At 46.0% G+C, this 23,733-nt stretch overlaps 1 protein-coding gene across 3 annotated transcripts in view; it reads left to right on the top strand.

The window, feature by feature from the left end:
- ANO2 (anoctamin 2) overlaps positions 1–23,733 on the top strand; it is a 340,170-nt gene that overhangs the window by 299,930 nt on the left and 16,507 nt on the right. For all 3 annotated transcript variants that reach the window (XM_068278130.1, XM_068278131.1, XM_068278132.1), the window contains 3 exons: positions 17,991–18,143; positions 22,006–22,058; positions 23,379–23,560. In XM_068278130.1, the coding sequence (XP_068134231.1) occupies positions 17,991–18,143; positions 22,006–22,058; positions 23,379–23,560 (388 nt within the window). The remainder of the gene's footprint in view (positions 1–17,990; positions 18,144–22,005; positions 22,059–23,378; positions 23,561–23,733) is intronic.

Here is a 23,733-nt window from a genome sequence, read left to right on the forward strand (position 1 = left end):
GCGCCCTCCCCATCCTGTCCCTGCCCTGGCACTCCCACCTCCCCCTTGCCTATTAACCCTTCCCCACCCCTGACGGAGTTCGTAAGAACTCGCCGGGGTCATGATGCTGCTGGGCTAAATGCACAGTGCATCACTCTCCAGAGCTTCCAGGAACGCTGGAAAACTCGCTCCAGAGCTCACCAGGAACTCTGGAAATCTCGCTCCAGAGATCATCAGGAACTCTGGAAAACTCGCTCCAGAGCTCACCAGGAACTCTGGAAAACTCGCTCCAGAGCTCACCAGGAACACTGGAAAACTCGCTCCAGAGCTCACCAGGAACTCTGGATTACTCGCTCCAGAGCTCACCAGGAACTCTGGAAAACACGCTCCAGAGATCACCAGGAATGCTGGAAAACTCGCTCCAGAGCTCACCAGGAACTCTGGAAAACTCGCTCCAGAGCTCACCAGGAACTCTGGAAAACTCGCTCAAGAGATCACCAGGAATGCTGGAAAACTTGCTCCAGAGCTCACCAGGAACTCTGGAAAACTCGCTCCAGAGCTCACCAGGAACTCTGGAAAACTCGCTCCAGAGCTCACCAGGAACTCTGGAAAACTCGCTCCAGAGCTCACCAGGAACTCTGGAAAACTCGCTCCAGAGCTCACCAGGAACTCTGGAAAACTCGCTCCAGAGCTCACCAGGAACTCTGGAAAACTCGCTCCAGAGCTCACCAGGAACTCTGGAAATCTCGCTCCAGAGATCACCAGGAACTCGGGAAAACTCGCTCCAGAGCTCACCAGGAACTCTGGAAAACTCGCTCCAGAGATCACCAGGAATGCTGGAAAACTTGCTCCAGAGCTTACCAGGAACTCTGGAAAACTCGCTCCAGAGCTCACCAGGAACTCTGGAAAACTCACTCCAGAGCTCACCAGGAACTCTGGAAAACTCGCTCCAGAGCTCACCAGGAACTCTGGAAAACTCGCTCCAGAGCTCACCAGGAACTCTGGAAAACTCGCTCCAGAGATCACCAGGAATGCTGGAAAACTTGCTCCAGAGCTTACCAGGAATTCTGGAAAACTCGCTCCAGAGATCACCAAGAACTCTGGAATAGTATAGCAGATGCCACGGACACCTGTTTGTTGTCATGGAACCCTCCACAGGTTTGCTTAAAGGCGATGCTGCAGTAATCCCTCTGCAGTTACACCCTGACAGTAAATGTTAGCACTCTCACCGCTACTCCTGACACAAGCACGTCCTTCACTCCGTTAAGTGAGCGTGTCAGTGCAAAGGTGGATAAACCAGCTGGAAATTTCTGCCCCGAGGGCAGCGTGTCTCAGTGACAGCAGAGGGGACGTGATGTCATCGCCAAACCACAGGCTGAAACCACAGACTGATAGAACAGTGCTGAAATAACCTGCTGAGAACAAGACCGGTGTATGGGCAGCCTGCAGCAAGCAGCCAAGAGGTCTAATGTACCTAAATAAAGAGATAATTCTAATTATAATAACTATCATTACATATGAGTATTTGCTACTACTAGCTAGCTAGGCAATAGAAAAACAAGTGATAGGCATAGGAGATAGAAGGAAAGTTATGTTGTGTTCCATGTAAAAGCAGGGACGCGAAGGAGAGGAAAAGTTGCAATGCGCATTATGCATACAGTGCAACGCATACAGTGAAGCATTCAATGCAGGGGCGTAACAATAGACCTTGCGAGGGATGCAGCCACAGAGGGGCTCATAAGCCACAGGGGACCACGTCCTGAGATACTGAAAACTAAGGGCAAGGAGAGAGAAAACTTTCTGCTCTCTGCACTATTGTTCTAATGACTGCATCTGCTCAGTCACTGATTATACAAAGATTTGTAGACAGTCCCTATTCAGTGTTCAGCAATGTCTTGTGTACAGCGCCCAGCCCCCAACCTTTCTACCCCTCCCCAAGTGCTCTGTACTGTGATGCTGGAGAAGTCTGCAGAGCCAATTCTGCTCCTTCAGAAATGGATAGAGTGAATGTAATAAGCTGAGGCTAGAAGCACACTTGTCTGTCAGTTTTCTGTATACCATGGGCCTTATTCACTAAACCGTGACAACTCATAGCACGGCCACGCTAGCATTTTTGCATGCGTTTTTGCATTTCCGCGTGCAATTGTGAATTTTCATGCACAATCATGAATTTAAACGCGCAAAAATTTGTGATTGAGCGCACGAAACTGCTAGTGCGGCTGTGCTATGAGTTATCACAGTTTAGTTAATCAAGCCCCATGTGTGTCTGTATGTGTGAAAACATGCACGTATTATCACAGAAGCTCATGTAATTGATAGAGAAAATGCATACAGTGGGTTAGTGGGAGGGGGCCCATCCATAGTTTTGCAGGGGGGTCCAGTGAGTTCTAGTTACGCCTCTGATTCAGTACATGCAAAGCCTGCTTCACTGCAACTGTTATTGCATGCATTATACGGTAATGCACGGCTGAAATCGTGTTCTTGCCAGCGGATCCATCGCCCCGCACTTCTAGCAGGCTGATGTGAACAGTACCGTTACAATATAATTACATCGAGGTAACAATGTGATTAACGTATATCGCCCAACACATCTCACTGCAATGCACCACTGTCAGTGTAGCCCAATAGTAATAAAGATTTGTTGAGACGTTTATCCTACGGATTTATGGTGTCATTTCCAGCCAGGCCGAGGCAGAGGCGAGAGAGGCTCCAGCCTTAGGGCGCAGTGTAGGAGGGGCACAACTCACTCAGCTATCGTTCCCCTGTTGTGTTTGACGCAGAGAGAAATAAGAAAAGGGGATACATGGCAGTGACTGCAAGCCAGATAACTAGAGATTAAGGTGTTAAGGGGAGGGGTTGGGGGCCCTGTGGCCCTCTTAGTCTAATAGCAATCAGTGTGTGACGGCTGGGGTGGGAGGGATGGAGGGGCGCACTTTGGTGTCTCAGCCTTGGGTGCTGGAGGACCTTGTCTGTTTCCAGCTGGTGGTAGGTCCAGCGTACGTTAAAAAGGGGCGCTGGGAAAAAAGGGCGCGGGGTTTTAAACGATAAGCATGGATAACGTTTAAAAATGTATTGTACTATATTTCGTTTAAAATTAATGTTTTATAAAGTTATAAATCATTAAATAATGTGCATTAAATCGGCAATTGTAAAAACGTTAATCTTTCGTTTAAATAGTGAAACGTATAATAACGTTTAAAAAAAAAATTCTAAGTAACCCTCCCTGTACCTACCCCTAACCCCTAGACCCCCCTGTTAGTGCCTAAACCTAAGACCCCCCTGTTGGTGCCTAAACCTAAGACCCCCCTGTTGGTGCCTAAACCTAAGACCCCCTGTTGGTGCCTAAACCTAAGACCCCCTGTTGGTGCCTAAACCTAAGACCCCCCTGTTGGTGCCTAAACCTAAGACCCCCTGTTGGTGCCTAAACCTAAGACCCCCCTGTTGGTGCCTAAACCTAAGACCCCCCTGTTGGTGCCTAAACCTAAGACCCCCCTGTTGGTGCCTAAACCTAAGACCCCCCTGTTGGTGCCTAAACCTAAGACCCCCCTGTTGGTGCCTAAACCTAAGACCCCCCTGTTGGTGCCTAAACCTAAGACCCCCCTGTTGGTGCCTAAACCTAAGACCCCCCTGTTGGTGCCTAAACCTAAGACCCCCCTGTTGGTGCCTAAACCTAAGACCCCCCTGTGATAAGCATTAATAACGTTTCAAAAACATATTGTGCGGTTTTTTCGTTTAAAAATAATGTTAAAAAAAAAAATTGTACTGTTTTTCGTTTAAAAATAATGTTTGAAAAAAATATTGTACTGTTTTTCGTTTAAAAATAATATTAAAAAATGTATAAATCATTAAATAATGTGTAATCATGAGAAGCAGTAATAAAACATTAAGTCTCCGGGCGCCGCTTTTAAAACGTTATTTTTCTCCGGCGCCCTTTTTTTCCTATCGGGCGCCCATTAAACGATATTTATTATGGGAGTGAATGGCGGCGCCCGATTTGTCCACTAGCCTCCTGCGCCCTTTTTTACTGTTACCGTAGGTCCACTAACTTTAGGGCTTTAAAGGGCATGTGAAGCAAGAGGGATGTGGAGGCTGCCCTATTTCTTTCCTTTTAAGCAATACCAGTTGCCTGGCAGCCCTGCTGATCCTCTGCCTCTAATACATTTAGCCATAGACCCTGAATAAGCATGCGGCAAATCAGGTGTTTCTGACATTATAATTGTCAGATCTGACAAGATTAGCTGCATGCTTGTTTCTGGTGTGATTCAGATACTACTGCAGCCAAATACATCAGCAGGACTGCCTGGTCTCTGGTCATGCTCCTTTAACACCTTCAGGACCACAGTCTTTTCGCCCCTTAAAGAGAACCCGAGGTGTGTTTAAAGAATGTTATCTGCATACAGAGGCTGGATCTGCCTATACAGCCCAGCCTCTGTTGCTATCCCAAACCCCACTAAGGTCCCCCTGCACTCTGCAATCCCTCATAAATCACAGCCGTGCTGTGAGGCTGTGTTTACATCTGTAGTGTCAGTCTCAGCTGCTCCCCCGCCTCCTGCATAGCTCTGGTCCCTGCCCCCGTCCCTTCCCTCCAATCAGCAGGGAGGGAAGGGATGCAGGCGGGGACTGGAGTTCTGCAGGAGGCGGGGAGAGCAGCAGACTGACACTATAGAGATAAACACAGCCAGCTCTGACAAGCTGTTTGTCAGCAGCGTGGCTGTGATTTATGAGGGATTGCAGAGTGCAGGGGGACCTTAGGGGAGTTTGGGATAGCAACAGAGGCTGGGCTGTATAGGCAGATCCAGCCTCTGTATACAGATAATATTCTTCAAACCCACCTCGGGTTCTCTTTAAGGACCAGAGCCTTTTTCTCCATTCAGACCACTGCAGCTTTCACGGTTTAATGCTCGGTCATACAACCTACCACCTAAATGAATTTTACCTCCTTTTCTTGTCACTAATACAGCTTTCTTTTGATGCTATTTGATTGCTCCTGCGAGTTTTACTTTTTATTATATTCATCAAAAAAGACATGAATTTTGGCAAAAAAATGATTTTTTTAACTTTCTGTGCTGACATTTTTCAAATAAAGTAAAATTTCTGTATACATGCAGCGCGAAAAATGTGGACAAACATGTTTTTGATAAAAAAAAAATCCATTCAGTGTATATTTATTGGTTTGGGTAAAAGTTATAGCGTTTACAAACTATGGTGCCAAAAGTGAATTTTCACATTTTCAAGCATCTCTGACTTTTCTGCGCACCTGTCAGGTTTCATGAGGGGCTAAAATTCCAGGATAGTACAAATACCCCCCAAATGACCCCATTTTGGAAAGAAGACATCCCAAAGTATTCAGTGAGAGGCATGGTGAGTTCATAGAAGATTTTATTTTTTGTCACAAGTTAGCGGAAAATGACACTTTCTGACAAAAAAAAGAAAAAAAAAAGGTTTCCATTTCTTCTAACTTGCAACAAAAAAAAATGAAATCTGCCACGGACTCACTATGCTCCTCTCTGAATACCTTGAAGTGTCTACTTTCCAAAATGGGGTCATTTGTGGGGTGTGTTCACTGTCCTGGCATTTTGGGGGGTGCCTAATTGTAAGCACCCCTGTAAAGCCTAAAGATGCTCATTGGACTTTTGGCCCCTTAGCGCAGTTAGGCTGCAAAAAAGTGCCACACATGTGGTATTGCCGTACTCAGGAGAAGTAGTATAATGTGTTTTGGGGTGTATTTTTACACATACCCATGCTGGGTGGGAGAAATATCTCCATAAATGACAATTGTTTTATTTTTTTTACACACAATTGTCTATTTATAGAGATATTTCTGCCACTCAGCATGGGTATGTGGAAAAATACACCCCAAAACACATTATACTACTTCTCCTGAGTACGGCGATACCACATGTGTGGCACTTTTTTGCACCCTAACTGCGCTAAGGGGCCCAAAGTTCAATGAGTACCTTTAGGATTTCACAGGTCATTTTGAGAAATTTCGTTTCAAGACTACTCCTCGCGGTTTAGGGCCCCTAAAATGCCAGGACAGTATAGGAACCCCACAAATTACCCCATTTTAGAAAGAAGACACCCCAAGGTATTCCGTTAGGAGGATGGTAAGTTCATAGAAGATTTTTTTTTTGTCACAAGTTAGCGGAAATTGATTTTAATTGTTTTTTTTCACAAAGTGTCATTTTCCGCTAACTTATGACAAAAAATAAAATCTTCTATGAACTCACCATACTCCTAACGGAATACCTTGGGGTGTCTTCTTTCTAAAATGGGGTCATTTGTGGGGTTCCTATACTGCCCTGGCATTTTAGGGGCCCTAAACCGTGAGGAGTAGTCTTGAAACCAAATGTCGCAAAATGACCTGTGAAATCCTAAAGGTACTCATTGGACTTTGGGCCTCTTAGCGCACTTAGGGTGCAAAAAAGTGCCACACATGTGGTACCGCCGTACTCAGGAGAAGTAGTATAATGTGTTTTGGGGTGTATTTTTACACATACCCATGCTGGGTGGGAGAAATATCTCTGTAAATGACAATTGTTTGATTTTTTTTTTACACACAATTGTCCTTTTACAGAGAGATTTCTCCCACCCAGCATGGGTATGTGTAAAAATACACCCCAAAACACAATATACTACTTCTTCTGAGTACGGCGATACCACATGTGTGACACTTTTTTGCAACCTAGGTGCGCTAAGGGGCCTAACGTCCTATTCACAGGTCATTTTGAGGCCTTTGGATTCTAGACTACTGCTCACGGTTTAGGGCCCCTTAAATGCCAGGGCAGTATAGGAACCCCACAAGTGACCCCATTTTAGAAAGAAGACACCCCAAGGTATTCTGTTAGGAGTATGGTGAGTTCATAGAAGATTTTTTTTTGTCACAAGTTAGCGGAAAATGACACTTTGTGAAAAAAAAAAAAACAATACATATCAATTTCCGCTAACTTGTGACAAAAAATAAAATCTTCTATGAACTCATCATACACCTAACAGAATACCTTGGGGTGTCTTCTTTCTAAAATGGGGTCACTTGTGGGGTTCCTATACTGCCCTGGCATTTTACGGGCCCAAAACTGTGAGTAGTCTGGAAACCAAATTTCTCAAAATGACTGATCAGGGGTATAAGCATCTGCAAATTTTGATGACAGGTGGTCTATGAGGGGGCAAATTTTGTGGAACCGGTCATAAGCAGGGTGGCCTCTTAGATGACAGGATGTTTTGGGCCTGATCTGATGGATAGGAGTGCTAGGGGGTGACAGGAGGTGATTGATGGGTGTCTCAGGGGGCGGTTAGAGGGGAAAATAGATGCAATCAATGCACTGGGGAGGTGATCGGAAGGGGGTCTGAGGGGGACCTGAGGGTTTGGCCGAGTGATCAGGAGCCCACACGGGGAAAATTAGGGCCTGATCTGATGGGTAGGTGTGCTAGGGGGTGACAGGAGGTGATTGATGGGTGTCTCAAGGTGTGATTAGAGGGGGGAAATAGATGCAAGCAATGCACTAGCGAGGTGATCAGGGCTGGGGTCTGAGGACGTTCTGAGGTGTGGGCGGGTGATTGGGTGCCCGCAAGGGGCAGATTAGGGTCTAATCTGATGGGTAGCCGTGACAGGTGGTGATAGGGGGTGATTGATGGGTAATTAGTGGGTGTTTAGAGGAGAGAAGAGATGTAAACACTGCACTTGGGAGGTGATCTGATGTCGGATCTGCGGGCGATCTATTGGTGTGGGTGGGTGATCAGATTGCCCGCAAGGGGCAGGTTAGGGGCTGATTGATGGGTAGCAGAGACAGGGGGTGATTGACTGGTGATTGACGGGTGATTGACAGGTGATTGACAGGTGATCAGGGGGGATAGATGCATACAGTACACGGGAGGAGGGGTCTGGGGGGGGGGTCTGGGGAGAATCTGAGGGGTGGGGGGGTGATCAGGAGGGGGCAGTGGGCAGGGGGGGGGGATAAAAAAAAAATAGCGTTTTTAGATAGTGACAGGGAGTGATTGATGGGTGATTAGGGGGGTGACTGGGTGCAAACAGTGGTCTGGGGGGTGGGCAGGGGGGGTCTGAGTGGTGCTGTGGGCGATCAGGGGGCAGGGGGGGGGGGAATCAGTGTGCTTGGGTGCAGACTAGGGTGGCTGCAGCCTGCCCTGGTGGTCCCTCGGACACTGGGACCACCAGGGCAGGAGGCAGCCAGTATAATAGGCTTTGTATACATTACAAAGCCTATTATACTATTTCCATGCGGCGATCCGGGTGCTAGTAACCCGCCGGCGCTTCCGAACGGCCGGCGGGTTACTACGAGCGGTGGGCGGAGCCAGTCCCCGGCGGCTGATCGCGTCACGAATGACGCGATCGCCGCATAGCCACCCACGCAGCCGCCCCCGCCGATGGGCGTATTGTGGTCGTTTGGGCCCGGACTTTGCCGCCGCCCATCGGCTGGGGGCGGTCCTCAAGTGGTTAAAGAGGAACTGTAGTGAAAATAAGGTATAAGTAAAATTGCTTATTTTTATACAATATTCGTTTATAACTTATTAGTCAGTGTTTGCCCATTGCATAACCTTTCTTCTCCCTGATTTACATTACAAAATGTATCACCGGTGGCAACATCTTTACTCATGTCAGGTGCATCACTGCGGAATGTTTGCTTACTAAAAGTACTAAAACCAGTGAAATGAATGCCTGATCTCCCAGAATGCTCTGGGGGTGAGAATTCCGCATAGCTAAACAGCCTAGGCTAAGCATCACTGGAAGGGGCTACATACCAATATACAGCGCTATATATAGAGATAGGAAGTGCTTCTGATGCTGAAACCAGGATTATTACCATAAAAGTGTCTGTCCTGAATAATTTACTGTATTATAATATACTGCATTCTTCTGTATGTCACTACAGGGCCTCTTTAAGGTCACTCCCTGCAGTGACTGTGCTCAGCACCCCTGCCTCAGGCACATTGCATTCATAGTTTTGGCATTGCTTGCTGAGATCTCCTGAAAGGCCAAGGAGCTGTCCAGATAAGGATAGCTGAGGTGCCTCTGAGATGAGTCACTCTGTGTGTAAACTGACTCATACAGGATCTTCTCTACCAGCAGCTAACACCCCCAGGCCTGCCACTGATAGGGGTCCAGGCTTACTCCTGCCTTTATTACCTGCATGTTCCCCAGGGCAGTTTCTAGGCTACATTTCACCCAGGGCAAGGATGTAAAAATCCCCCCCCCCCCCCATGGAGCCAGGCATAGTTGCCACCAGTATAGGTTAACTACGTAGGTGCCTCCATTATACTGTAGCCTGTATAGTTGCCCCCAGTGTAGGTTAGATAGGTAGGTGCCTGCTTTATAGGTTATCTAGGTAGGTGCCTCCAGTATAGGGTAGCCCGTATAGTTGCCACCAGTGTAGGTTAGATAGGTAGGTGCCCCCAGTATAGGTTAGATAGGTAGGTTCCCCCAGTATAGGTTAGATAGGTAGGTGCCCCCAGTATAGTTTAGATAGGTAGGTGCCCCCAGTATAGTTTAGATAGGTAGGTGCCCGCAGTATTGGTTCGATAGGTAGGTTCCCCCAGTATGGGTTAGATAGGTAGGTTCCCCCAGTATGGGTTAGATAGGTAGGTTTCCCCAGTATAGGTTAGATAGGTAGGTTCCCGCAGTATAGGATAGTTAGGTAGGTTCCTGCGGTATAGCTTGGCTAGGTAGGCTCCCGCAGTATAGGATAGTTAGGTAGGTTCCCGCAGTATAGGTTAGTTAGGTATGTTCCCGCAGTATAGGTTAGTTAGGTAGGTTCCTGCAGTATAGGTTAGTTAGGTAGGTTCCCGCAGTATAGGTTAGTTAGGTAGGTTCCCGCAGTATGGGTTATTTAGGTAGGTTCCCGCAGTATGGGTTATTTAGGTAGGTTCCCGCAGTATAGGTTAGTTAGGTAGGTTCCTGCAGTATAGGTTAGTTAGGTAGGTTCCCGCGGTATGGGTTAGTTAGGTAGGTTCCCGCAGTATAGGTTAGTTAGGTAGGTTCCCGCAGTATAGGTTAGTTAGGTAGGTTTCCGCGGTATGGGTTAGTTAGGTAGGTTCCCGCGGTATGGGTTAGTTAGGTAGGTTCCCGCAGTATAGGTTATTTAGGTAGCAGGGCCGGCCCTAGACTTTTTGCGCCTGAGGCAAATTTAGGAGAAGATTGCTGCCGCTGGCGCCGCCCCCCCAGCCCCCCCCCCCCCCAGCGTGCGCTCCACTGACGTCACTTCCTGCATCGCCGTCCACTTACAATACAGTGGGCGGCGATGCAGGAAGTGACGTCAGTGGAGCGCACGCTGGAACGCGGAAAAGATGAGTCCTTCCCGCCCGTGCCTCTTACTATTGGGCAGCGGCTGCTTCCTAATTACAGCTGGAGGGGAGCGCAGATCGGGGGACCCAGGCGAGGGAGGGGGGGGTCCGATCCCCCCTCCCCACCGCTAGGCCCAATACCCCCGACCTGCCCGCTACCCCTCCGGCTCGGCGGCCGGCCCCCCGCACCCACGGACGGGCGGGTGCCGCCCCTAGAAGTTTGCTGCCTGAGGCAAATGTTTCACCCCGCCTCATGAGCGGGCCGGCCCTGTTAGGTAGGTTCCCGCAGTATAGGTTAGTTAGGTAGGTTCCTGCAATTTAGGTCAGATAGGTAGGTTCCTGCAGTTTTGGTTAGTTAGGCAGGTTCCCGCAGTTTAGGTTAGTTAGGTAGGTTCACGCAGTATAGGTGGTAGGTTCCCGCAGTTTAGGTTAGTTGGTATGGGCGCAGGAGCGGGGGAGAGGACATAATAGTAATAACTCACCTGCTTCCGCCGAACCCACGCTGCTTCAATGTCCTTCCTTTCCCGGCATCTATCTCATTAGTAACAGCGCTTCCTGTGATGACATGCAGTACGTCATCACAGAGGGGCGCTGTTACCAGGCAATGGACGCCGGGAGCAGAAAGATATTGAAACTGCGGGAGAACGGATGAAGAAGGTGAGTTATAACTATTATGTCCGTTCCCCCGCTCCGGCGCCCCCCGTCCTGCCGCACAATAAAGCGCCCCGGGCGCACGCCCATAGAAACGGGGCTGATGTTCCCAGACCACAGAAACTGCAAACACACGAGTGAGCACTCCCAGTCCAGGAGTCTGACTGCTCAATGCTTCTGATGGATCACACGTTTCATTTGTTTGTAAAAGGAAGTCATAAGTCCCGAAGGAAGCAGGAAAACCGGGCGCATATGAGAGATGGACAAATCGGGCGCCGCCATTGACTCCAATGTTAAACATCAGCTATTGGGTGCACAACTGCCCATTAAACTCTGTTAAACTGTTTTGCGCCTATTGGCATTGATCATTTTACAATGCTAAAACGGGAAATATAGTTATAAAATTCATTTTCACAATTATCATTTTTTTTAAAATATCGTTGTAACTTTTCAATATTTTGATATTGTACTTTTTTAATCAATCTTACATTCGTTCTTAGAACCATAAATACGTTAATGCGTTAATACGTTAATGATTTAATTAATCATTTTGACATGTAATTTTACTTTTTTATATCATTTTTACATTCTTTTTGAAATGTTTCATTTCAGGGGCCTTAAGGTTAGGCACCACCAGGGGGGTCTTAGGGTTAGGCACCAACATGGGGGTGGTTAGGGACAACCAGGGGGTTCTTAGGTTTAGGCACCACCAGGGGAGTCTTAGGGTTAGGCACCAAGAAGGGGGTGGTTAGGATTGGGCACCACCAGGGGGGTCTTAGGCATCACCAGGTGGGGGTCTTAAGCTAGGTCTACACGCTCCGATGTGTCTTATCAATCGAGCCGCTGATGCGGCTCAATTGATAAGATCCGACAGGTCCGATGTCGCCGCCGCCGATTCCCTGCTCGTTCCCCACGAGCGGACAATGGCAGGGAATCGAGCGGAAGATAAGCGGGGATGAGCGGGTATCAAATCCGACGCACGCGCGGATGAGCGGGGACATGCGGGTATGTGGAAGAGTCGATCCGGCGGCTAATCGAGCCGCCAGATCGCTCCGTCTAGATGGGGCTTTAGGGTTAGGCACCACCAGGGGGGTCTTAGGGTTAGGCACCACCAGGGGGGGCTCTAAGAGTTAGGGATAGGTAGAGGGAGGGTTCTTTGTGTGAGTAGGGTTAGGTTTAGTAGTAATAAAACAAATTTTAACTCTATTTTTTTCTATCACCTACATCAGTAACACTAAAATACCGATTGATTTATTTAAAGCTGTTATATTGGACTTAAAAAATTAGCCACTACAATTTCTCATAAACAAATAACATTAGTTGTAATATTAATCATATATTTTTATCGTTTAATTTATACTTTACATGTATTTTTCCGTAACATGTTATTGATAGCTTTTGCTAAATGTCAGACGGAAACACGATTACCGTAAACGTAAACTATGTGTCTCTGGAATAATAACAAACGTTAAAAATGAATTTTACACAAAGTGATAATTTAAAACAAAATGTATTTGTAAAACGATATTTTTGTACTTCTTATTGTGAAATAAGGAATTCGGCTATATCCCGCGCCCTTTTTCAAAGCGCCTCTATTTCATGCACGCGTCCCGACTCCCGGGTTTCTCTGTTGTATTCCCATTGTTCCGCGAATGCGTGCCACACCACCGCCGCCAACATTTTTTCACATTTCTGAGTTGCCCATGGACTTACAATCGATGGCAATGCACTGTTGACTTTGTGGCGGCTCAGTAGTAAATCGGGAACCTCTGGTGCAACACAACGCTGTAGGGGATTGATTCTCTAAAGTATGATAACTGCTATCACAACAGTTATCATGCGAGCTTCTGCGTGCAAAGGTTTGCGCGAGAACAGCTTTACTTTGCGTGATAAGCAAAGGTTTGCGCGCGATCACGTGCACTTTTCACATGAAAAGCGCACGTGAACGTGCACAAACCTTCGCTTATTACGCGAAGTAACGCTGTTGTGTTACCCTGTTTTACCGCAGGGTAACACAATGGCAATGCAAGGCAATGGGGCTATCACAGCAGTTGTCACGCGAGCTGCCACTGGCAAAGGTTTGCGTGATAGCAGTTATCACACTTTATAGAATCGAGCCCTAAGTGTGCTAGGCCCCATTGCCTTGCATTGCCATTGCGTTACCCTTAAAACGGTAACACAATGCAGGCTTGCAAGGCAAATGTAAAAGGGGCCTGAATGACTAAAGCTACGTACACACATGCGACAACGATCGTTCGTTGAGAACGACGAACAAACTTTTAATTGATGAAAGAACGACCTAAGTAAAGTTAGTTTTAAAAGGTGTGTAACGATCAGATCGTTAGAACGATTGTTACATCACGTAAAAGCAACTATTGCGCCTGCGCATAAAAATGAGAAGTTCCATGGAGAAATAGTGAAATGCGCATGTCAAGCCTAGTACGAACGACCGTTTCCAACGATGTACTACTTTTGCAAACGATCATCGTTGGAAAAAATCCGCCAAGCTAGATCGTTCGTTTTGAACGATCTAGCTCGTCCGTCGTTAGACTTAATGATCGTTGGCTGCTTTTTTTTAAAAACGATCATCGTTTGAAACGATCGGGGAACGATCGTTTCAAACGACTATAGTCGCATGTGTGTACGCACCTTTAGAGGTAAATATCCTTTGTCTCTTTCTTTTGAGCCATTTTGTAAACTTTTTGTACAAAGATAAACTGCAGATTGATGTTGATCTATAGCTGTCCAAATACTTATTTTCTTATGTGTGTACCCAGCTATATGTATGCCGTGTCTATGGCGATTTGTAAGATGCAAACACTCATCCAATTTTGATTGGCCAACCACTGACCAGTTTTACCACCTTCATTTAGTATGAGGACCAACAGATCCTGATTACTATAAACAGATTGTGTAGGTAAACGCTAATACTACCAGTGATGAGCGAAAGTGGTGATATTCTTTTCGCATAAATGATTTAAAATTCGATTTTCGAGCGAAAATGCCACCGAAAATCTTTTTTTAATAAGTTTGTGATTTTTTTTTTTTTCGCTAAAATAAACACATTTTGGTCTTGCCGCAAATTTTTGCAGTAAAAATAACATTTTGGGTTTTTTTGGTGAATTTTCGTATTGGAAAGAAGTTTTCTTTGACCATATTGCAAAAATACAATGTATCTTCGTGAATACTTTCTCGAAATCGAAAATAGCATTTTCGATTCCAAAATTAGTTTGGCGAAAATCAGTGGATTTGTGGAATACAACGTGGGAGTGGTAAATCTGGCCAATCATTGACCAATCAAAATTAAACATGTATAGCAGGCTTTATACCGATAGTGGGACTTCCTTTTAAGTATAGGCAGAGACGGGACAAGGTCATCCAGCACCCAAGGCTGAGATACCAAAGTGCGCCCCTCCATCCCTCCCACCCCAGCCGTCACACACTGATTGCTATTAGACTAAGAGGCGCCCCCAAGGCCCCCAACACCCTAATCTCTAGTTATCTGGCTTGCAGGCACTGCCATGTATCGCCTTTTCTAATTTTTCTCTGCTTCAAACACAATAGGGGAATAATAGCTGAGTGAGTTGTGCGCCCCTCCTACACTGCACCCTGAGGCTGGAGCCTCTCTCACCTCTGCCTCTGTCCCCCTCCTACACTGCGCCCTGAGGCTGGAGCCTCTCTTGCCTCTGCCTCGGCCCTGAGTATAGCTGTCGCAATAATCACAGCTCTGAACAGATCGCCGATCCTCCCTGGCATGGGAAATATTTAAATTCCCTCAGCCATAACTCAACGCTGCCAGTCAGGATGTCTGAAACTCGTCCCGAAAAAAAATGTTTTCTTGTTCCGTTGAAAGGCGGCCAAATCCCAGCTTGTCAAGTGCTGCCCCTGGCATGAGGAAGGGTGCCAACATCCGCAGCTCTGAAACATCGCCTTAATAAGTGCATGGAGTCATGGCACGGGAGGCTGCAGTTTGCCCCGCCGCGCAGGAGAGGCCAGATTAGGAGAAAACACTTGTGTTAACCCGGCAGAGTTCAGATAAGTGGTTGGCATGATGTTCGCAGGCGCACTGCCTGCAGAACATTCCTCCGCGTCTGCCAGGGCCGGGCCTTCTGGTGCCACATTACATTCCGTCTCACATGTCGCCGCCGCCGTGCCAAGATGATTTAGTGAATCTCGGCGGGAGGTAATGCCAAGAGCTCGCGTTTTCTCAGGTTCTCTTTCGTTTGTGCTTGTATCGTTTACATTTGTAAAGCTTCATCGTGGCGGTTCATTTTCAGGGCTGGATTAACATCAATCATTATTATTATTTAGTATTCATCTTCTGCAGCACATTACAGAGTACATAGTCGTGTCACTGACTGTCCTCAGAGGAGCTCACAATCTAATCCTCCCATAGTCATAGTCTAATGTCCTACCATATTATTATTATGTATTTATATAGCACTGACATCTTCTGCAGCACATTACAGAGTACATAGTCGTGTCACTGACTGTCCTCAGAGGAGCTCACTATCTAATCCTCCCATAGTCATAGTCTAATGTCCTACCATATTATTATTATAATGTATTTATCACTAACATATTCTACAGTACTTTACAGAGTACATAGTCATGTCACTGACTGTCCTCAGAGGAGCTCACAGTCTAATCCTACCATAGTCATAGTCTAATGCCCTACCATATTATTATTATGTATTTATATAGCACTGACATCTTCTGCAGCACATTACAGAGTACATAGTCATGTCACTGACTGTCCTCAGAGGAGCTCACAATCTAATCTTGCCATAATCATAGTCTAATATACCTACCATATTATTATTATAATGTATTTATCACTGACATATTTTACAGCACTTTACAGACTACATAGTCATGTCACTTAGGCCTCGATTCAGTAAAGGGTGCTAAGTGTTAGCACCCCAGTGAAAAGGCACTTAGGACGCGAAAATGGCAGCTTCACGCGCTAATATGCGCACAAGCGTTTGCGCGTGCAAAGGTTAGCGCTGCACGGTGCATGCAAAACGTCGCACCAGTACGCGCTAAAAGTTTTACCTGAAAAGCTATTTTACATGCGAACGGTGCAACGTTTCTTGCGCACCGGTGCGACGTTTCGGGCGCACCAACTTAACACGCGATCAGTAACAGCTTTGCCCATGCAAACTACTTAGGCACCCTCATTTGCACGTCCAAAGCTTTTAGGTGTGCTAACTGTGTTAGCACCCTTTTGTGATTCAAGCCCTTACTGTCCTCAGGAGCTCACAATCTAATCCTACCATAGTCTAATGTCCTACCATATTACTATTAGTATTACTATCATGTATTTATATAGCACTGAGAGCTTCTGCAGTACATAGTCTTGTCACTGACTGTCCTCAGAGGAGCTCACAATGTAATCCTACCATAGTCATAGTCTAATGTTCTACCATATTATTATTATAATGTGTTTATATATCACTGACATTTTCTGCAGCACTTTACAGAGTACGTAGTCATGTCACTAACTGTCCTTAGGAGCTCACAATCTAATCCTACTATAGTCTAATGTCCTACCATATTATTATTATTATTTATTTATTTATATAGCACTGACATCTTCTGCAGCACTTTACAGAGCACATAGTCATGTCATTGACTGTCCTCAGATGAGCTCACAATCTTTTTTTTTGTTGTTGTCATGAAACATTGTATTGAATATTTGTAACTTGCGATACATGAGATATATGAGATATAACATGCCAATAGTCAACAATATATCCTCTGATTACATTAACATGTTCAAACATATTCAATCAAATTAGGAGCTCACAATCTAATTCCTACTATAGTCCTAGTCTAATGTCCTACCATATTATTATTGTGTATTTATATAGCACTGACATCTTCTACAGCACTTTACAGAGTACATAGTCATGTCACTGACTGTCCTCAGAGGAGCTCTATTGTAAAATTGTTGTAAACAGAACATGTCTGTATCCTGCAATAGACATAGTCAGTAAATTGGCCAATCAATGCATTTCCTGTTCATTTTGACTGTTCCAATTCCATGCTGAAAAAAATCTGCATACAATTTGCATGCAAGTCAGAACTATTTGCATCTCATTTACAATCCTTATCCAGCTATACTAAGCTGATAATATCTCTGCATTTGGTCTTTTGTCTAAAAGTTTGGAGAACTCTGCACGAGCAGGTGCAGAGACAAGCTACAAAATTGATACGTGGGATGGAAGGTCTCGCTTACCAAGAAAGGTTAGATAAACTCGGTTTATTTAGTCTAGAGAAAAGACGCCTTAGAGGGGATCTAATTAACATGTATAAATACATCAGAGGGCAATATAATAGCTTGGCGGATGAGCTTTTTGTCCCTAGGCCTTCTCAAAGGACTAGAGGACATGATCTGCGCATGGAGAAAAAACGTTTTAGCCATTTATTTAGGAAAGGGTTCTTTACAGTAAGAGTGATTAAGATGTGGAATGCATTGCCACAGGAAGTCGTTATGGCAAACTCTATACCTGCATTTAAAGGGGGCTTAGATGCTTTCCTTACGTTGAAAGACATCCATGGCTACAATTACTAGGTTATGCCTAATGATGTTGATCCAGGGATTTTATCTGATTGCCATCTGGAGTCGGGAAGGAATTTTTCCCTTTTGGGGCTAATTGGACCATGTCTTGTAAGGGTTTTTTTCGCCTTCCTCTGGATCAACAGGGATATGTGAGGGAGTAGGCTGGAGTTGTACTTTGTACTGGTTGAACTCGATGGACGTATGTCTTTTTTTCAACCTATGTAACTATGTAACTATGTAACTTTTGTCCTGGTAAACAGTGTAACTTAGGAAAGAGCACAACGCAGGAACGACAAATATATTTTGGTGCCACCCGTGTTGTGTTCGGCACATTTATACCACACAGAGGAGAGGACTAGAAAATAAATAGAGAATGAAATAAACAAATAATAAAAAAAAACTGTACATTTTCTGAGAATTATGTGTACCGTAAATGTATTTTGTGTAGCACTTCGGCACATTCCGTTGGTGTAATTTTTTGCTGCTGTGTTTTGTCTAGTAATCCAGTTTGGCTTTGTGACTCTGTTCGTGGCATCTTTTCCGCTGGCCCCTCTGTTCGCTCTGCTTAACAACATAATAGAAGTGCGTCTGGACGCCAGGAAGTTTGTGGCGGAGTTAAGAAGACCGGATGCTGTCCGGGCGAGAGATATAGGTACGTCTGGCTGTTCTAAGCAATGAAGGTTAAAGTCAGTGGCGTAGCTAAGGAGCTGTGGGCTTGATGCAAGTCTTAAGGTGCGTACACACATGCGACTATAGTCGTTTGTAATGATCGTTCCCCGATCTTTACCAACAACGATCGTTACAAAAAACGAACCACCGACTATTAAGGGCAACGACGAACGAGCCAAATCGCTACAAAAGAAAGTTCTGTCTCGGCGGATTTTAACCAACGACGATTGTTTGCAAAAGTAGTACATCGTTGGAAACGGTCGTTCATACTAGGCTTGACATGCGCATTTCACTAGTTCTCTGTGAAACTTCTCATTTTTATGCGCAGGCGCAATAGTTGCTTTACGTGATGTAACGTTCGTTCTAACGATCAGATCGTTACACACCTTTTAAAACTAACTTTACTTAGGTCATTCTTTCATCAATTAAAAGTTCGTTCGTCGTTCTCAACGAACGATCGTTGTCGCATGTGTGTACGTAGCATTACAATGGGGCCCCCTCAAGCACTCGATACATAACAATTGATACAGTGCACCAAAACCTGCCAATGGCAATTACAGTGTCAGAGGTGCAAGAAGGGGATGGGGAATAGTGTGTTAATGATCACTACTATTCATAGTATCTATAGAAGTGATTATTATGAGCACTGGACCAATAGAGAGGTAATACTGCAGTTGAGGGAGGGCCCCTGGGGGGCCCCTCTGGGCCAAGGGCCCCGATGTGGTCGCAACCTCTGCAACCCCTTTTGCTACGGCCCTAGTTAAAGTAAAACTGAAGCTAGCTAAAAAAAGTAGTAAGATACTCACCTACTTAGAGGAAATACTCCCATAGAGCCGTCACGGGTCTTCTCTCTGTGCCCTCGGTCCTCCAGCCCTCCCTACTCCTCCATTGAACTTATTCAACTAACTGCTTCAATATACATTTGGAAGGCTTTGGACTGATCCAGTGCCCGTCAGCAAATGACGGTACTCCAACTTGGTAGTTTTGAGCAATATTTTTTTTTTCTTTTCAAAGCAAGGTAAGGCAGTTTGGTCAGCACCAGATAGCTATTGGTCTGAAACTGAGGGAACAAGGTGTGTGGCCTTTCCGCCCGGTAAACGAGACAATTAATGCAACCAAATGAGACATGAAAAATCCGTGCAACTGGAACTGAAACTGCAAAAATCACCCGCTTTATCAGAGGCCAGGAAAGACTTTACTTGTGGAATCTGATGAAGCAGGTGTGACCTGCGAAACGGCTTTCAGGCTGTGTGTACTGTATGGGCTGGTGCACACCGAGCGGCTTTTTGGGCGTTTTCAGATCCGCTTGCGGCTGCGGATCTGCTTGGTCAATGTATCTCAATGGGGTGGTGCACACCAGAGCGGCAGGCGTTTTGCAGAAACGAAAAATGCCTGGGTGAGGCATTTTTTGGATTTCGGATGCGTTTCTGCCTCAATGTTAAGTATAGGAAAAACGCAAACCGCTCTGAAAAACGGCACTTCAGAGCGGTTTTGCAGGCGTTTTTGTTACAGAAGCTGTTCAGTAACAGCTTTACTGTAACAATATATGAAATCTACTATACTGAAAACCGCAGCAGCAATCCGCAAAACGCTAGCAAAACGCCTCATAAAAATAAAAAAAAGCGTTTAAAAATCTGCTAGCATTTTGCGGATCTGCTAGCGGGTTTTGGTGTGCACCAGCCCTATGTCTGTCTCACAGAATAGGGACACCAACAGCCAAATATAGTGTAGTATGTACTGGTAGTTGAAATGAAGTATGGTAGAGTAATGAGCTATACTCACAAAACAGGGTTACCTCAAAGGCAACCACTGTAAAGGCAGGTGGGGAGATTGGACTTGACCCCACTCAGGATTAAGAAGTTGCTCTCTGTAGATGAGGAAAAAAAAGAATAAAGGTGGCCATACACTGGTCGATTTGCCATCAGATTCGACCAACAGATAGATCCCTCTCTGATCGAATCTGATCAGAGGGGGATCGTATGGCTACCTTTACTGCAAACAGATTTCAGCCTGAAACCGTTCACAATCTGTGGTGGGGCTGCCGCCGCTCCCCCCCCCCCCCCCCGCATACATTACCTGCTCCGCCGGCGCGAGTCCCGCTGTCACTGCTGCCTTCTTCTCCGCTCTGGTCTGGTCTGGTCTCTGGCATGCTTCACTTCTTCCTGCCCGGCAGGAAGTTTAAACAGTAGAGCGCCCTCTGCTGTTTAAACTTCCTGCCGGGCAGGAAGAAGTGAAGCATGCCAGAGACCAGACCAGACCACAGCGGAGAAGATAGCAGAGACCAGGGGACTCGCGCCGGCCGGAACAGGTAATGTATACCCGCTGTATTGCGTCGGTCTTTGGGCATTCGAACGCCGCTATCGACGCACTCCCGACCCGCCGGCGTTCGAGAACAATCTTCCGCACGGACAGATTGACGGAAATCGATCGTTCTGTCAGCGGTGTGCGTGGCGATTTCACAGCCGATTCGATCACTGTGATCGAATCGGCCGTATATTAGCGGGAAAATCGTTAGGTGTATGGGCCCCTTAACACTCCTCCACCAAGGGTGGACTTTATATAGTGTAGTATGGATACAGAGGCGCCAAAAGGATACAAGTATCTAAAAAGTTTAAAACATGAGGAGGCAGTGGTGGACTTACCTCCTCCAAGTAGACACAAAAACTGCCAATGTGTTTGTCAAATAGAACAAGTTTATTTACATACTCCGGGGGACAGTGCAACGCGTTTCGCAGATTTTATCGCGCTTCATTAGGCAATACCAACAGAGTAATAGCATATGTGGCCAGTAGAAGAGCCTGAACAGAGGTGCCGGGCTCTTCTACTGACCACATATGCTATTACTCCGTTGGTATTGCCTGATGAAGCGGGATCAAACCTGCGAAACGCGTTGCATTGTCCCCTGCAGTATGTAAATCCACCACTGCCTCCTCATGTTTTAAACTTTTTAGATACTTTTATCCTTTTGGCACCTCAGTATCCATAGTACACTGTATGTCTGTCTTTCTGAGGATGTATTAAAGAAGTGATTTTTGCAGGCTTGAATTGGTCTGGTGCCCAGATCGTTCATGATCACGACTCATTTGGTTGAATTTTGCTTCAGTAAAAAAGCTAAAAGGATTCGGTCTACATAAGTGGACAATGAATTCTGAATTTAACCTCTTCCGGAGATGAACTAAAATCTACACTGTTTACTGCCTCTTATGCCTGCCAGGGTATTGATTTCACTTACTTGCCACTGGGCAGTCCCATTGCTCTGGCACTGCTGCATTCTGTTTTCTCTGTACGCCGGTCACTAGAAGATTTTCATTGGATCCTGACCCTGTGATCACGATGAGCCAATCACAGTGATCAGATCTAGAATTCCGGCAAAAAAATTCTCTGATCCTTAACCTCCCTAGCAGTATGATTAATTCTGGATTTTAGGGACTAAAAGCGGTGCAATTTTACCTCAAGCTTTCAGACCCTAAAAGCAGGAAAAAAAATCATATTGCTACCTAGATCTACAGCAGCCCAGCCTCACTATCCGTGAATCCAACACTGCAATTCCACCCCCGTCCACCAGGTGGTGCTCTACCCCTACAGTGAGATCGCCGGCTGTCGCCATGTGACAATCAGCGACCTCACCAGAGGGATCGAGCGCTTCCAAGGCCTGTAAGGATGGCTGCCAGTATCTGGAACCCCGGTCTCCCCCCATGTTTACCACGAGTCAGCCTCGGGATTACCGCTCTGGGCTGTGGAATTCCGTCCCGAGCTTGACTCGGGCTTACCGCTAAAGAGGTTAAGGGGTAAATGCCTGCCGGTACTGAAAGAGTTAACAACCTTTTTTTTCCTTTCTTTTTCAGGGATTTGGTACAATATTCTGAGCGGCATTGGAAAATTCTCTGTCATTATCAACGTGAGTATATCTTCTCCCATTCTTCTATTAAACCCGGAGACACCTCAGGCGCATGTTAGGTGACTGTCTCACAAAGTGATCATTTCTGACCCTCCCCATGTTAGATAGGCAGATGTTCCCCAGTATTATGCAGCCTCCCCGGGTTAGTTAGACAGGTGAGTCCCCAGTATAAGATAGGTCCCCTCCCCAGTATAAGTAGCCAGATTAATTAGGTAGGTGTCCCCCCAGTATAGCTATCCAGATGTGCCCTCAGTATAGTGTGCCCTCAGGGCTGTGCACCCAAAGGCTGGGGCCTTCAGAGCAGGGATGAGCAGAAACTACGCCAGTGCGAATTTACGCATCGTAGTTCGCATCTACGCATCGTAGTTCATAGGCGAAGTTTCAAACCTACGCTTACGAATTTACACGTAGCAAAGTACCGCTACGCGTAGCTTATGCCCACTATGCGTAGTTAACATGTGTATGCGTAGTGAACTACGAATGCGTTACTCGCATCTAATTTTCCGCATGCGATTGTATGCTTACAAATTTACGCATTGGAAAGGGGAATGTACGCATAGAAGGGTTCCCAGTATATGCATTTCTAAAGAAATTAATGCATACAATTTTCTGCGTACGGACCTAAGTATCCGCATACACAACGCTTCGCACTACGCGTAATTGCGTATTTTAACGCGTATTCTACGAAATGCATACGAAGCGAATATTTGTTTTCGAAGCCGTAGTTTGGCGAAGCGTAATTGCGTAAAACTACGCGTATTTCCAGCGTAGCGAAGTTGGCTAACTACGACCATCCCTGCTTCAGAGCCTCTTCCTCGGTATGTCCCTGGTGGATGGGAGGACACAGTCACTGCTATCAATACAGTTAGTGGATTTGGTGTAATCACTCCTCCTGCTATCAGTACAATTGGTGTGTATGGACTAGAATTACTGTATCAGAACACTGCTGAATATTGTATAGCACAGCACCTATATTCAAGTAGAAGGAGGCACTCCACAGGCTTGAACTTGCGTTCAGTTTATTGCATGTCGTTACACTACATGTTTTGGGCTCCGCCCTTCAGGGCGGAGCCCGAAACATGTAGTGTAACGACATGCTATAAACTGAACGCAAGTTCAAGCCTGTGGAGTGCCTCCTTCTACTTGAATATAAGTATCACGTTGTGTAGCAGAGGTGGTGTACCTGCGTGGAGGAGTGCACCGGCGCTTACTCTCCTTGCCTAGGATTGAGCAATCGAGTCCGGTTCAGTCGTTTAAACACTGAATAGCACAGCACCTGGCTGTCCCGGGACTGACCATTGCCGCTTCTCTCATCTCTAGGCATTTGTCATATCTGTCACATCCGACTTCATCCCACGTCTTGTGTATCAGTATATGTACAGTTCAAATGGAACCATGCATGGCTTCATCAACCACACCCTCTCATACTTCAACGTCAGCCATCTAAAGCCGGGAACTCAGCCAGAGAACTCGCAGTTTGCCCAGGACGTCATTTTCTGCAGGTAACCTACAATCGGCGGCTACAGAGCCAGAGGTTGTGTCCGTGTCTGTGTGTCCAGGAATATTGTCTGTGCCATGCTAGCATACGGTGTCATGCAGTAAATAGGGTAACTGCATTCATTTATTCCATGACTATGGAATACTGAACTGGAGTAGATACCAGGTTTCATTAGAG

Source organism: Hyperolius riggenbachi, chromosome 3 (assembly GCF_040937935.1).
Source record: "Hyperolius riggenbachi isolate aHypRig1 chromosome 3, aHypRig1.pri, whole genome shotgun sequence".
Lineage (NCBI taxonomy): Eukaryota > Metazoa > Chordata > Amphibia > Anura > Hyperoliidae > Hyperolius > Hyperolius riggenbachi.